Source organism: Babylonia areolata, chromosome 1 (genome assembly GCF_041734735.1).
Source record: "Babylonia areolata isolate BAREFJ2019XMU chromosome 1, ASM4173473v1, whole genome shotgun sequence".
Taxonomy (NCBI): domain Eukaryota; kingdom Metazoa; phylum Mollusca; class Gastropoda; order Neogastropoda; family Buccinidae; genus Babylonia; species Babylonia areolata.
Window position 1 is genome coordinate 37078892 of NC_134876.1, and position 16776 is coordinate 37095667.

At 42.5% G+C, this 16776-nt stretch overlaps 1 protein-coding gene across 21 annotated transcripts in view; it reads right to left on the reverse strand.

Annotated features, from left to right (window-relative positions):
- Positions 1–16776, reverse strand: part of LOC143282461 (tyrosine-protein phosphatase non-receptor type 13-like) — a 590260-nt gene that overhangs the window by 281493 nt on the left and 291991 nt on the right. For all 21 annotated transcript variants that reach the window (XM_076588135.1, XM_076588121.1, XM_076588127.1 and 18 more), the window contains 2 exons: positions 3264–3352; positions 231–424 (listed from right to left, as the gene is read on the reverse strand). In XM_076588135.1, the coding sequence (XP_076444250.1) occupies positions 231–424; positions 3264–3352 (283 nt within the window). The remainder of the gene's footprint in view (positions 1–230; positions 425–3263; positions 3353–16776) is intronic.

Genomic DNA, 16776 nt, shown 5'->3' on the forward strand with positions numbered 1-16776 from the left:
GGCAGAAAGCTGCCACGTTCACAACATTATCATGATTTTCTGACATCTAGGTACATAGACGATTCTTTAAAACATATGATAACACTTGCCACTATGAGTGGTACTGATTAACCTGCTGGCTGATGGACTATTGTGGCCCTGGCACCCTCAATAATAAGAACCTGTTCTGTTCAAACTACTATCGAAATGTGTAAACTATCCAGTTGAATTACATATCTACTGTTCCTTACTTTTCCAAGTATGTTCAAACATTCTGTTTCATCTTGTTCACTGCAGGTCTCTACAGGTGTCTTCAGCTGCATCTGCTGTCCTTCCTCTTCTTTTTCCTCCTCTGCACCCTCTCTCTCATTCTCTCTGTTCATCAGAGTTTGTTGTCTTGCAGAAGTGAAACTGTCAGACTGTGGATCCTCCAGCTCTTCATGTCCTTTACCAATGACAAATCAGAAAAAAACCAAGATCAATTCAAAATGCCACTGAAATTTTTGCCTCTCCCAACCATCCTTCCCCTTCCTCATTTGTTTGCAAACACTTTTGTTCTCAGTATATCAATCAAACAAAATAATAATGTTAGTCCCAAGTTAACCCTAAAAGTGCTGGATATAATAAAACATACATACAAAAATCATGCTTAAAACAAAGGGATAGTTTGCCTCCGCTACCTGTGCTCTGATTTGGGGCATTTGTATGCTTATCAGTAAGAATAAATAGGTAAACCTATACATTTTTGGAAAGTATAGTGAATGAAGAATCAGATAAATGTAAGAAAAAGGATGTACCTTGTATGTAGTTGGAGATATTCCACAGGATATAATCAACAAATTTTGCACACTTATTTTCCAAAAATGTCAACCACAATGTTTGTAGGTATTTTCACATCTTCTACAGAGTCAAAATCTCAAAATTGGCATTATACTGTACAAAAAAATGTTCTGGCTGCACAATCATGATATGAATATAGCTGAAACAATGAAATTATAAGCATTGTGTTCTTTGAGATACGCCCACCGACGCCACGCGTGCGCACATCTACAATACTTACATAAATGTTTTCTTTTAGCTCATGTTGCTGTCAAAAGCAGCAAGAACACTTTAAATCAAAATAATTCCGTTTTATAGCTTGATTTGGCCAAGAGTTCGCAACAGATCCATGCCTAACCCACTTTACCACCCCTCCCCTCAGTGTCACTCATTGTTTACAAAAAATACGGAGATCTGGACTTGTAAACTCGGTCAAAGTTTGTGCAAACACAAGAAGGGAGACAGTAACACCAGAATGAGGCAGTTTTACGAAGGCTACCAAGTACAGGCGAACGATTTCGGACCTTATGTAAACAGAGCCACGATTGTGGCCCACTGCACTTCACACGGAAAGCCACGATGGTGGCTCATCGCGCTCTCCGGGTTAAGACACTGGGCAGCCTTTTTCGCTGACCTGCATGAATGGGAATGGAAGCTTCACTTAATACTTTCCTGAAAAAATGTTTAACTTCCAATGCTTTCCTGAAAAAATGTTCATCTGGAAGTTAAACTTCACACATTTTTTCCCTGGAATAAAGTCATATTCCACTTATGTATATTCATTTATTTTTGGTTCTTTTGAACTGGCTTCTACCTCACTGACACTAGTCATTTTCTTTGACATATGGCCTACAAGAGCAAGAAAATACAGAAAACATTACTGATCAGATTCCATAGCAATCATGTGTCAATGCATCTAAATATTCAGTGTAAGATGAGGTAGCTCCCTTCACTTGTATATCTAGATTTTTTTTTTAATCACGGGGTGCACCTTATGCACAGGCGTGTCTTTCAGACTAAAATTATGGTATACCTCACACCTGTCTCTTCACATGCAACAGGGATACTGTTCCCTCAACCTTCTGCTCCAACCCCCTTTGTTAACTTTTCAGTCATGGCAGTATGGGTATCTAAAAGCAGTTTTGGCATTATCTTTTTCAACAACCCCTCCTCTACACACACAATCCTCATTTCCCTTGTCATGTTTAGCAAAAAATTATGCTGATATAACATTAGAAAAATAACTGTTTGCATATTACCCAACCACATTCACACACACACACACACACACAAACACACACATACACACACACACACATCCACACACACAGTGTGTGCAAATTATTCTAAAACAACCCCAAGATTGAAGTCATGACTGACTGATCACATACCCAATGTCATTAACAGTATATAGAATCACAACCCACTGAACACATTCACCACTGACATCTGGCGCTTTTCTTAGTCACTGCAACTGCTAATTCATATAAAGAGCAAAGCCTTTATGGTCTCCATGACTCATGTGTCAATCCTGCTGATTTAAATATAAGAAGAATAGAACTGAAACATGCAGGGCGAGTGGGTGGAAGCGCTTCGGTGATACCAGTACTTACACATATTGATCCTAATCATATTTTGCTCACCAGATGAAACAGAAATCTGTCAAACTGAAACTTGTGTGCTAGGAGCAGAACAATCCCAGCCCCCAACAATGCATTTTATTGTTTCATGATCATGTTATAAATCTTTATACAGTTTCAAACAGTTTATCATAACTTTTTAACTTCACCGAATCATAACAAACACTCCACACAAAAAGGATTTCTGGAAATCTCCAATGTTATGGGGTTTTTTGGTGTGTTTTTTTTTCATATTAACAGACTGCTATTCGACAATGTTTAAACTGCATAACTTGATCCAGATCATATCATTTATTCACCATTTGAGAATAATTTTTTGCAGATCTGGATTGTGCCAGACACAGACTTAACAACACTGGATCCACATTTCATTAATATCCAAACTAGATTTATATTTGTATCTATCAACCTTTTAACCTATTCCTTTTTTTTATGACTTTACTGCTCAAATACTTCTTACCAAAAGTAGCTATCGCATGCAGAAGTAATCCAGCAGAAATAAACTTTTCAAGCAAGATGGCATCATCATGGACAAGTTATTTATCAGTTGTTGTTTTTTTACTGGGATGTTCAGTATGTTCAATCAAATTAATATGTTGCCCTCTCTATGACACTGGTAAGCAATAAACATTTCAATGGTGTTGTGTCAACCTGTGCAGTCTGTCCAGAATTTCCTTTTGTTTTCTTTTAACTGTGAAGACACAGAATATCATACTGTCTTAAAACTACAATTGAATAAAAATGATAACCTGGCAACGAACCAGAGTGACCCAAGAAGAGGCTTCACTTGATTCTTGTTTTTGAATATTATATAGCTTTACTTACCTCCAAAGTTTTCCAGAGCCGTGGCACGAGTACGCATGCGAATGTGAAATCGATGCTGTGCTGTGGACATCTGAAGCAGATACCTTCCCCTGAATAAAAAATAAAAACATAACTGTGATTTCATAAAGACACTTAACCCCTTCACTGCTAGTACGTTTTGCTATAGCCTATGCTGAGAAAATTTTCAGAAAAACAAGAAAAACACGCCAATGGTCTTAATTTGTTTATATTTCAAAAAGTACTGAAGGTAAGTGCATAAAAGTATACATCAAATGAAAGGAAACTGAACAAAGATTTTGTTTTTAACACTCTCAAGTTCATAGAATGAGTCAATCTGACACAAAAATGCCATAAAGTGCACACACACAAAAATTGGGACTGTCATTCCATCATGCAGGTGATACAACATCAACCAGGTTATGAGCCAGTCTTTCTTGTGTCTGTTTTTATCAACCACACACACTGTCCAAGGCTGTGCAACAGTGTCCAGGTCCGTAAGTCTCCCACACAGTCTACACAAAGAATGAAAAGGGTGTACTCAACCAGAAGCTATCGCCAGTAAAAACGCTGTGTGTGGTACTTTCGGAAACAGCCTCAAGACACAGCGCTGGTTTGCTGGGGCAGTCTGGGCAGTAGAACCTCACATCCTTTCTTTGTCCTTTCTTCCAGCAGACTCTGCACCTCCTTTGTGGCCGGGCCTTCTGTGGGGTAGGTGGGATGGCATCAATGAAGTGTCGTCCACACAGACAAACAGCGTGGTCATCTTCAGCAGTGTCTGGGTCTTGGTCACCAAAAATCATTGCACTGATCACATCCTTCTGGAATTCCAGGAATGTACTGCTGCTGCCTGCTTTTTTGTAGAGGATGTGTGCACAAAGCACACACAGCTTTTTGTACCACTTCAGGGTTTTCCTTGTGGCATCATAGGGCTGCAGCTGCTGATCATGTCGATCCACAGCACCCATGTTCTTATTATAATCCAGAATTGCTGGAGGCTTGTTCACTGCCCTTTGGTCTTGCTGCTGCTGGTCTTCAACTGCAGGTTTGTGGCAAGTTGTCAGCATGTAGACATCTCTCTTGTCCACAAACTTTTGGGCAAGAAGGCCGTCACAAACTCTGCTTTTGGTCTGTCCCCTCACCACACGCAGCTCACGAAGGCAGGCTGGAGCATGGGTGCACGGAGAGTGCCACAGCAGGAGATGTTGCTGTTCCTCAAAAATGTGAACAGGTCACATGATGAGTACCAGTTGTCTACAAAGAGTCGATATCCTTTGTTCAGCAGCGGCAACATAAGATGCACAACTTCCTTCCCAGAACATCCCAGGCTGGCTGCTTCAGGTGGCAACTGGCAGTCGATCTCTGCTGTGCTCTCATCCTTCCCTGCATACACCCTGAACCTGTAGGTGTAGCCAGTGCTGTCACACAGCTGGAAGATCTTTATACCAAAACGTGCCCGCTTCAGTGGGATGAACTACTTGAACACCAAGCGCCCTTTCCACAGAAGCAGAGACTCATCGATGGCAATATCTCTGCCTGGCTCAAACACAGTTTGGAACTGTTCAAACAGGTGATCCAGTACAGGCTGCAGCTTAAACAGCCTGTCTCTGTTGGGTATGTTTGCTGGTGGCAGATCATCATTATCAGCCATGTACCAGAATTTCAACAGCAGCAGAAATCTGTCACGTGGCATGACAGCAGGAAAAGCTGGTGTACGGATCAGAGGATCCTGACTCCAGAAACTGTTGCTGTCTGGCTTTTTCACAATCCCCATCAAAAAGAGAATTCCCAGAAATGTTTTTATCTCATCATTTGTTGTGGGTGTCCATGCCCTAGCTCGTGATGACAGCTTCAGTTGAGCTGTGGCCAGATATTCTGCCGCATATTTGTTGGTCTAAATGTGGAAATGTTGATACAGATCACCAACAAATAATTCAAAAAAAGTCCAATGCAGCAAAGTTGGTGGTATCCACTTGACACCCTGCATTGGCGGTGAAGTCTGGAATGTCTGGCTGAAAATAGTCTGGAACAGTCCAGACACGCTGATCCTGGTTGCCATGCCTTCGAGGGCCGGGTTGACCTCATGCTCTGCCTCTTCCTCTGTGAACACCAGCATCTCAAGCATCTCTTGCCCTTCCTCCTCTGGCCCCCCTTTCTCTCTAGCCCCTTCCTCTTCCAGCTCCAACTCCAGATGGTCCAGGACGAACATCATCACCATGCTGCATACCTGCAACACATTGGAAGAAAGACTAAGTTTGTTTTTTTTATAAAAATCATCTTTAAAAAAATTTTTTTTATATAGTTTATGAAATTGTACTATTTCTGAGTGTTTTCAGAAGCTGAAATGAAACACACACACACACACACACACACACACACACACATTGAAATTGGTTCAGGGTCTGCCACACCCCCTTCATTCTCACTTTCTCATACAAAACAAAATGACAACACACACACACACATACACACACACACACATACACACAAGAGTTACATTTACAAAGTAATTTATGTATAAAAATTATGCATATCATTCTCTCATTTCAGTTTCATAAATATCATCTCCTTGCCCCTTCCCTCCTCTCTCTTGTTCACACACAGGCACACACAATCAACAACAACAACAAAGCAATTGACACTCATTCCATACAATGATACATGGTAAGAGGCGGCTGACACACGCTGCGACTGCCTGTAAACAATGAGCCAGCCAGCCAGCCACCCCCACTTGACCAACGTTAGTCACACGCACGGTGATAGTCTCACTGATTGAGTAACTGACCAAGCTAAACACTTGTCACGGCTAACACATTCAAAACACCCGTTCTGTAGTTATATTTCATTGTTACAAAGAGAAACAACAAAGAAAATGCATATAATAAACTGATAAACCTCGTTAACACCCACCTGCATCTTGAATTGGTTGAGCTTTGTCATCTGATTCAGCCTCTTCATCATGCAACAATGCCTCCTCCATGTCAAAATCTGGATCATCCTGATCAACTTCACACAGTTCCAGGTCATTTGGTCCAAAATCTTCATCTCCACTATCTTCATCTTGAAATATCTCCTCCAATACCTGCTCAAGCGTGAGGGTTTGTCTGCGTGCAGCCATGGCTTTGGAAACACAACTTCGACTTCAAACAAACTTGCTGAACTTTCGTGAAAAATATGATAATGAGCTGAAATTTTTTGGCTTGTGGTACTCACGAAAGAAAGAGCATTCAAGGGAACTAATTTCTTGCTTCATGGGCTGTATTTTCAGCAATGCAGAGCAAGAAACAATGTTGTTTCATGATGTACGGCGCGCGTCAATACAGCATTGGTGAGCGGCATTTCATGACGTACGCCGTACATCAACAACGCAGTCAAGAGGTTAATTCATGTCACAATGTAAAACTGGTTTTAATAGATGTCATCACTGTAGATACATCACATGTTATCACTATGGAAACATCGGTGACAATTCAGTGGAGGTCTGTTAAAAGTTGAATTGTCACTGGTCCACTGATTTATCACTGGTGACAAATCAGTGGTTAACTGAGCTCTGCCAAATGATCGCTGGTGACAATTCTGGGGAGGCGATAATTCAGTGGTTAACTGGGGCAAGGCATTCATAGCTCCTGTGTGAAACCCACTTAATCCAACAAAGGACACTGCAGAGTAGATCATCTGGCAGACTCACTGATGTGACCTTGACCTCTTAATTTACAAAACATATGCTGCCCAAATCAAACCACTATCCCATGTTTAGTGGGGGAAAAAACATGCTTGTATATTTTTCATATACCTTGAACTTTGACTTCTGACCACGTCTCTTTACTCTGGTTATGTTTTTACGATGAGTAATCATTTTACCAAATTTGATGAAAATTGCACAAGACCTTTTCTTTCTTGCACATAGCTTTTCCTATCAGTATCATATGCCATATTGTAACTTTGACCTTTAACTTCTGATTATGCATTTCTTTACAGATCATGCCGTACCCCTGACAAGTTACAATATGAATGTTTGATTAAGAATGGATGCAAGATAACATCTGTTTCCATTTTATCAAATAATGACTTTGACATTTAACCTTTTACCCTGCCTACTATATGTGATGTTGCACGTGAAAATCCAGCTAAAGCTGCAGCCAGCTCTTCTAAGCTATGCACAATAACATGCCATTAATATCAAAATAATGAAATTCAAGATCTTTACCAATTTTGCATCTTTGAAGTCTTATCTTTGCTGTAGCACAGTATTTTAGCATGAAACTGCCTGAAGGTTTTAAAGTTCAGTGCATTTGACTCCAGGCTTTTCTGAAATTAAGTCAGCCAATGATGAGGCAATACACTTCTTGACTGCAGTTAGTAAACGTTATTTTCATCTGGAATATAAAGCCAAAGTTCAAAAGATTCACCAGCATTACCGGAAATATTCTTTGTTCAAACACAAATGTGGCCTTTGTCTCTCGTTTGAACATTCACTGCCAGTGCTCACAGTTTTCTTGTGGCATGTCATCACTCCTCCACTCGCCATTCTTGACTTCATTTGAGTGCAGAAAGAAAATATGAAATTTCCCACGCAATTCAAAGTTTACTTAATTCTGAATCTTTTGACACCACATACATGTTCAAGATAATTCTTGCTCTAGAGTTACAAGCTGGAAAATGTGTGGGTTTTTTCATGGATTTCTCCAGTTGTACTTTTCAGACACATCAACTTTGAAAAAATTAAAGGAAAAAAAAAAAGATATATCAATTCTGTTTTTTGTATATCAATATGTGATTTTCAAACTTTCTGAAAGTAGATAAATGTCAAAAATGATAAATTCTGACTTTGCCATCTTTTTGCATGCTGCGTCACATATGTGACCCTCCATCACGGAATGAGTCGCTTTGCAACTGACCAACTTTGCCGCTAGCGGCGATTTTAGGCGGGTGGGGGTCAGGTGGTCGATTTTCAGATTTTGACTTCATCGTAAACTTTAGGCTTTCTTTTATCTCATATTGAAGTATCTAGGCATAATTGTGTCTTCTTTTGCCTTAAAAGTGTGCTTGAAATACCTAACCCATCACTCTGATCACCTATGACTTCGCAAAATTGATCAACTTTGAAAGCTTGCCCTCCCTAATCTCTTGGAATAGACTGGTCGAATCATATATCGTTTTAAAAGTCAAGGCCTTCTCTTTCAATCTATGTCCTTTTCATTGGTTAAGTTTTAAACTATGAGCCAATCGTCGCTTTCAAAATAAGGATACACTACGTAAACAATGTGTCACTATGAAGGAAAACCCCCTCTGTCATTGGCTGAGAGAAACTACGTGACAAAACCAGCCATTCAGCATGCTAGCTTTAATAAACATGGTTGCAGTGTACGGAAGCACACATTTCAAGAGAGACTTGGCAATTTCCAGGCAAGATACACTTGCGTTGCACACATTTTGCCATTAAGTGAAGCAGATGACATTTGTGAGTTTCTAACCCAGTACTTCATTGATGGAACTGACCATTCCAACTATGCTGATGGTCATGAAATCGATCTCAGTGAATACGAGGGCGACACTGATTTCGAAAGCAGACGACGCAGGATTGTTGTTCAGCTTTCATCAACATTAATAAATATTAATTTTGATGTAGATGACAAATCAACATTTGGACTAGATACAGACAGGTTGGAAGCCTTCGCCTGTAACTGCCGAAATCAACATGCGCCAGGTTCCATCAGTGGTGTGACTGACATGGAAACGAGTGAAACTGACTTGCTGCACTGAAGTGAGAGAAATGTGTTTCTAAAAGTTCACACAAGGAAAATGCAAGCAAAGTGACTGGGGGACTGGATATAGCTCAAGTGTCTGAAGGTAAGCATGCCGATTTTACCCACACTGACAATTATTGAAATATAATGATGGTATAATCAACTGATAATAATTTATTTAACAATGATTGACACAAGACTGATTTACTGTCTCTACTTTGGTACAGAAATTCACTGTTTGACATGTGGAATAAAAATGATTAAAAGAATAAAGTGAATCTGAGGAAATAAAGAGTGTAAATTAAAAGAAAATCACACACACACACACACACACACACACACACACACACACACACACACACACACACACAATATGTATACATGTCACTCACACACACACACACACACACATGGCCCCTTCACAGTTTAACCATTACATGTAACTGAGCATGGGGAGGCACAAGGGCATGACATTATGAACAGTTTTCAGTTTCACAGAATTTGCTTCAATGGATATTTCATGTCAATGTGTGTCAGGATGGTGTGTGTGATTTGTTTGTGTGTGTGTGTGTGTGTGTGTGTGTGTGTGTGTGTGTGTGTGTGTGTGTGTGTGTGTGTTTGTTTCTGTGTCTGTGTGTGTGTTGTTTTGAAATGAAATGAAATTATGGTGCTTAGAGCCTCGCCGACCACTAAGGCCACCTCAAGGCTATCGCCGCGTCAATAACTACTACAAGGATAAAAAAAACAACAATTAAAACGAGTCACCACTTCAAACTTTCCACTCCAAAGTTAAAAAAAACTTCCATAGTTTAAAACCTTCAAATCTGGTTAAAAATGTTCACTTCTTTTAAGAAGTCCATCAGCGCCCACGAAGGGACATCACGAAACAAAGTCTTCAAAGAAACCGTCGTGTAATGTCTGCGTCTAACGTCATGCAGATCCCAACAATCAAGGAGCACGTGTTTCACAGTGAGAGGCTCGTCACAGGGAATGCATCGAGGGGCCTCTTCCCCCTTCAACAAGTAAGAATGAGTAAAAAAAGTGTGCCCCGTACGCAGTCTGCACAGCACAGACTCCTCCTTTCTGTTCTTCACCCCCGAAGGGAGGGTCTCTTTTAGGTCTGGATGGATCTGGAAGAGCTTGTTGTCCGTCTGGGTGTTCCACTCCTCTTGCCAAAGATCTTTAACGTAAGTGTTCACCTTCCGCTTCATGTCTGTGTATGGTACAAAGGATCTGGATAATTCTTTCTTTACAGCGTTCCTGGCCAGGTCTCACCTAAGCTGAGACGGAGCCCTTGGTGGTGTACAGGGTCCAACAGTTTCAGGTAAGACGGTCTGGCCGAGCCGTATACTACACTTCCATAATCCAGTTTGGACCGGACCAGGGCTCTGTAGAGGTGCAAGAGAGTTCTCTTATTAGCACCCCAGTTCGTGTGTGCCACAACTCGGATGATGTTCAGGGCTTTTTGGCAAGATATTTTCAGCTGTTTAATATGGCTGAGGAAGTTCAGCTTCTGATCAAAGACGACCCCTAAAAATTTGGCTTCCTTGACCGCCGGAATGGTGGATTTTCCCAGACAGATTTCAGGGTACGGATAGAACTGGCGAAAATTATGAAAATGGATGCATTCAGTTTTGGAGGACGAAAAGGTGAAGCCATTCTCCTCTGCCCAACACTGGATTTTGTTGACGCAGAGCTGAAGCCGTCGCTGGATGCTGGCATACGTGCTGCCAGTTGCATATAAGGCAAAATCGTCCATGAACAGCGAGCTGTCCGATCCCTTCTGAACAGATTGAACGATGTCATTAATTTTGATGCTGAAAAGAGCCGGCGACAGGATGCTCCCTTGCGGGACACCCAGCTCCTGCTCATGAATGTCGGACAGGGTGGTGCCGACTCTCACCTGGAATTGTCTGTCTCGTAAAAAAATTGTGGATGAACTGAGGCAGGTGTCCTCGGAAGCCAAGCTTGTGCAAGTCCGAGAGAATTCCAAATTCCAGGTGGTATCGTAAGCTTTCTCCAAGTCAAAAAATATGGCCACCACATGTTGTTGGTTTACAAAGGCATTTCTTACAGTGGTTTCCAGACGAACCAGATGGTCAACGGTAGAGCGATGCTTGCGGAAACTGCACTGTTCTTTCGCCAGAAGGCCGTCGGTCTCTAGTTTCCACATCAGTCTACCGTTGACCATCTTCTCCATCAGTTTGCAGATGCAGCTGGTCAGTGCTATTGGGCAGTAGTTAGAGGGGTTTGAGGGGTCTTTTCCCGGTTTCGGCAGCGGGATTATGAGGGCTTTCCGCCAGGAGGGTGGAAAAAAGCCTGTGACCCAGATGTGGTTATAAACTTTAAGCAGGGTGTCCAGACAGGTTTGGGGAAGATGCTTTAAGAGTTTATAATGGACCTCGTCCATTCCTGGACAGGAATCTGTACAGGTCTGAAGGGCAGATTTAAGTTCATTCATTGTGAAAGGAAGGTTGTAATTCTCTGTGTTGTCGGAAAAGAAGTTACATGGTGTTTTTTCTGACAGGTTTTTGGTTTTAAGAAACCGAGCAGATTTGTTAGCAGATCTCGAGTTCTGTTCAATTGTGGAGGCAAGCAAATTGGCAACTGCTTTCTTCTCTGTGACCAGAGCGTCTGAAAGTTTAAGATGATGAAAGGTTGGGCATACGTTTTTGCCCTTATTTCTTTTTAAAACCCTCCTCACTTTCTTCTTGGGTGTGTTGGAGGTTAAAGAAGAGCAAAAATCTCTCCATGACTTCCTCTGGCTCTTTTTAAAAACATACCTGGCTTTCGCCCAGAGCTGTTGATGGGTTCGAACGCTATCGGTCTCCGAAAGACGCGTCGCTGTGCTCTCTTCCGAGACTTACGGAACTCCCGACATTCCGCGTTGAACCAGGGCGTTCTTGGCACCTGAGGCTTGGAGGTAGACGATGGGACTGCTGCTTTGGCGCAATCTAAAACGATCCGAGTCAGAGTGTCAGCAGGGTCCTTGCTTTTCAATACTGTTTCTTCCTGCAGCTCCGCTCTTATCTTCGTGGTAAAAAAACTCCAGTCTGCTTTGTCATAGTTCAGGCGGTCAGGCAGCGAGTCACCTTCTCCATCTGTGGGGCAGAGGATGACAGGAAAGTGGTCACTCCCGTGCAGATCGTCGTGCACTTTCCACTCGTAGTCCAGGACCAACGATGGATCGCAGACCGACAGATCTAAACACGAGAGCTTTCCAGAGGACAGATGAAGGTAAGTGGGAGACTTGTCGTTAAGACAGCACAAGTCCATGTCGGAAAGAAGGTTTTCCAAGAGAAGACCTCGGGCTGATGTCATCTCACTACCCCAGAGAGGGGAGTGTCCATTGAAGTCGCCCAACAGTAAAAACGGACGTGGGAGCTGGTCGACCGGGTTCATGAGGTCCTGCCTCAGAACACAGACGGCAGGAGGAAGGTACAGAGAGCAGACAGTGATGGTTTTCTCAAGTGTGACTCTGACTGCCACCGCCTGTAAAGGGGTGCTTAAAAGAACTGTACTGTATAAAAGGGACTTGCGAATAAAAAGAGCGACACCTCTCGTCAATCCCTCTTGCTTCGGTTGAGCGGGTTTAAAAACGGAGTTAAAACCAGAAAGAGATAAAACCTTGCCATCTCTTTGCAGAGTCTCCTGCAGCGCCAGCACTGAAGGTTTCAAAGCACGACAAAGCAGCTGGAGTTCCTGGAAATTGGCGTAGAACCCCCGGATGTTCCAGTGGATCACTGCCATTAAGAAGGTTAAAAAAAAAAAAAAAGCAGCAGCCTATTCCATCGCTACCCCCTGCTCCTCTGCTTGCGGTGGCTCAAGGTCGGCCAAGATGGAGTATCTATTTTTTTAACTGGATTTTTCTGATTCCGACCAAGTCGGAATATCCACAACCTCGGCTCTTCCCGATCCCGCCGAGGCTGCAGCCCTCCCCTCCTTGAGTTTTGGAGGTACGGGGGGTTTCTGGCCACTTCTGCCAGCCCGAGGGCCAGGCAGACGAGAGGCGGGGCAAGGGGTGCCGGAGGGTGCGGGGGAGGCGGGAGGCGGACAACGTGCCTCCGCCCGAGGCTTTTCTCTCCCGCCCAGCAGCCCCTGAGGACTGCCGCACAGGATGGGAAGGGGTGGACACGGCGTCTCCACCCAAGGCCAACGGTTCTAACGAGGTGGGTAAGTCGTCCGTCTGCGTCACTGTGGACGTTGTCTGAACCACGACGTCCACCGTCTTGGGTCTGACGACAGAGGCGTAAGACGCCTTAGGTGACGCGGCCTCCACCTGTTTCCTTGCCTCAAAGAAGGATATCTTCTTTTCTGTCTTGACCTTCTGGATTTGTTTTTCTTTTTTCCAGGCGGGGCAGTCTTTCAATGAGGACGGGAGGCCACCTCCGCAGTTCGCAAAACGGGCTACACTGACGCAATCGCCCTGGTGCGCCGCCTTCGAACAGGTGCCACACGCCTCTTCCTCCTTGCATCGGTCTCTCACATGTCCAAACTTCTGGCATTTGAAACATCTTAGAGGGGACGGCATGTACAGGCTTACGTTCACCAGCAGGTATCCGACTTGAATGTCCTTGGGGACATCCGGGCAGCAGAAGGTGAGGAAGAAAGTGTTGGTTGGGACTCTGTCCGGCCCCTTCCTCACCGTCACCCTGTACACGTCGGTCACTCCCTGAGAGGACAGCTCGCTCTTGATTTCAGCTTCAGACACACCTTTCAACTCCGGGCATCTGATAACCCCCTTTGAGCAGTTGAGACCTTTGTGAGGGGAAACCTTCACCACCCTATCCACAAAAGTGGTCGCCTTGAGAAGAAGCTGTGTCTGCCTTTTTGACTCTGTCTGCACTAAAAACGCTCCGCTCCTCAGCCTCTTGATGGATTTCAGCGATCCTGCCAGACACTGAAAGCCCTTCTGGATAGCGAAGGGGCTGAGAGCCGACAAGGGCTTGTCGTCATCAGCGCCCTCCATCACAAGCCACGATGGCCAAAATCCAGAGGTCTCAACGACCTCCGAATCTGAGTCTGAGTCGTCTGTTCCCGGTCTCCTCCTTTTTCTGAGTTTAGCGGGGGGGTGTTTGTTTAGGATTCATGTTTAATAATTGTAAATTCATCCCTCCCTTACCCACCCACCATGGGTCCAACTTGGGGGCCAGGGTCAAGGGAACACCAGCTTGACCCCTTCCAGGTTTCGGGAGGGATATACAACCAACAGCCTAGCTCCAACGTGTTCCTCCCCGATCATGCCCAGCTCCCGGGGACAGAGAACCAAGCACTACGGGGGTTACCTTCGTTAGCCTCTAAACTGCCAGTCTTGACCCAGCCCCACGAAGGGGTATCCGATTGACACGCACGGGCCAATGTGTGCCGCCTGTCTTAGGAGAGGTCCGAGCCAAAGGGATGTGTTGAGAGCAGCGTGCTCTCTCAATCCCCAGGATCTCATTCCCCTCCATCACAGGTCGCGCCGCACGGCAAACACGGCGGGCCTAAAGAAGGCCGCAGAGAAAAAAAGAATGTGGAAAAGAAGGCTTGATGGGGAGCTGAGGACAGAAAAGAGGCAGTAAAAAGAAGAATAGAGAATAGCGAAAGGGACAGTGGGTCACGTTTAGTTTGGGCCTCACTCACGACCTGTTTGGCATGGGAAGCCCTACCAGGGGCATCAGTACAAAAACCACCACTTATTCAGCCCTAACAGCTACGATGGCTATGTGGGCTGTCAATTAAGACCTGGGACCAGAGCAGCAAAACCCCAAGAAGCACTGATGCCCCCGCCGACATAGCTCGCTCGATCACTGGCCACTAAGCCTCCCGACCACGACAAGGTAGTGACCCTCCGGGGAGAGGGTCAAGAGAACACCAGCCTGACCCCCTCCAGGTTTCGGGAGGGTGTTGTTTTGAGGTAAATAAATATAGAGTTGTGTCAACAGTAAATACTAACAGTATTACTAATTGTTCAATTTCTTTTTCAGCCCTGAAAGATATGATGGTACTTTATATGCCTGCCTGCCTGTACACCAGTGAATAATTCTGAAATCACTGCTGGCAAGTCATGTCATTAGGAGGATAGGCAACACCACCACACTACACTGTCAACTAAAGAATTGTCTGCTGGTGAACTTTGATTTAAAGTATAAATTTACCATTAAGTGTGCAAACTTAGTTTCTTTTTACCAACTGATTTATAATATAAATTTACCATTAAGTGTGCAAACTTAGTTTCTTTTTACAAACTTTGTATAGATGTGCATGTATGGAATTGTAAACTTTTGCATAGACATTTACATACATGATATCAATGTGCATGTGCTTGACATGCCACTATGCATAAAGTAACTTAATGCATTGCAGCATGTCATACACATACACACTAATATGCACAGTCATACTCATAATGATACAGCATTAATAATCATTATTTCATATTTTTATTATCAGTAAACTGCTCTATCTGATTATATTATGAAAGAAATAATATATATACATATATATTATATATATATATATATATATATATAGTATTCTTTTTTTATTTTCTGATAAAATATATATAGAAGTAAAGTCTTTTTCAAAATTCTGTGTAAAGAATGAAAACTGTGATGTAGATGTGCAAAACTGAAATTACTATTGATATTTAATTATTAGCATTAATGAATACACTTCATACCATGTAGAAAATAATTCAAAACCAAGAAAATAAAAGGAGATTAAGAAGTATTACATAACAAACTGTTTCAGGATAAACTATGCATTTTTGGAACATACTGATACCACCGGTGGAGAAAAAAGAGTGGAGGAAGAAGGTTCAACATCAACACCATCCACCCTGATGATTAACACTTTGTACCACAAGAATTGATTACCTGTGCCACATATCTGCACATTTTTTAACAGATTGAGTGTTTGACTAATGAGGTTGTGTGTCTTTATTGTGTGAAGTATGGGTTTGGCAAGTAGGTTTGTTTTGCAGATGAAGTGTTTGAAGTGTTCATTTGGATTATGAAGTGTATTTCATTTGATGCTATGCTGGGATAAAATGCACATGAACTTGTACCTTTTGTGTGAGCAGTTTTGTTGCATGGATCTTTTTTGTTCTTTTGTTGTGCTTGTTGCATGGATTGTGGTAATATCACAAGCACAGTAATCAGTGAGCACATTGAATTACAACAATTACATGATTCAGCATCATGATTTAGCATTTTTTCCCTTTAATCTGGCATAAAGTTTAGTACACATACAAAACAATGCAAACGTTTCATTGTAATTGAACCACAAACAACACCACAACAAAACTGATCTTAAAACAGGAAGGTTTTTAGTTATGTTGAGCTGATTAAAATGTAAGTATACTTACGCCTCGGTCGCAATTCTTTCCATAAAAATCAGAAAATTCTTATTTGAATAAAATCAAGTATACTGAATATTTTTCTTTCAAACTTTGTGCAATTGTGGATATAGCCACTAAATATGTGTGTGCCAAATTTCATGAACATATCTTGCTTAGAAGTATGTGGTTGCTATGAACATGTTCCAAAACTTTTCGGCCTTGATTTCTCAGTTTGTTACTTTCGCGACTTTAGACCTTAAATCACAATAACTTTTCACAAAATAATGCGATTTACAAACTTTTTTTTTTTTTTTTTTTTTTTTTTGCTGTAAAGCTCTTTTATTGCAGATTTATGATATACCAATAACTAAAAATCGACCTCTGGTGCAAAGCGACTCATTTCGTGGTGGAGGGTCACATATGATCAATGAATGAATTAAAAGGTACT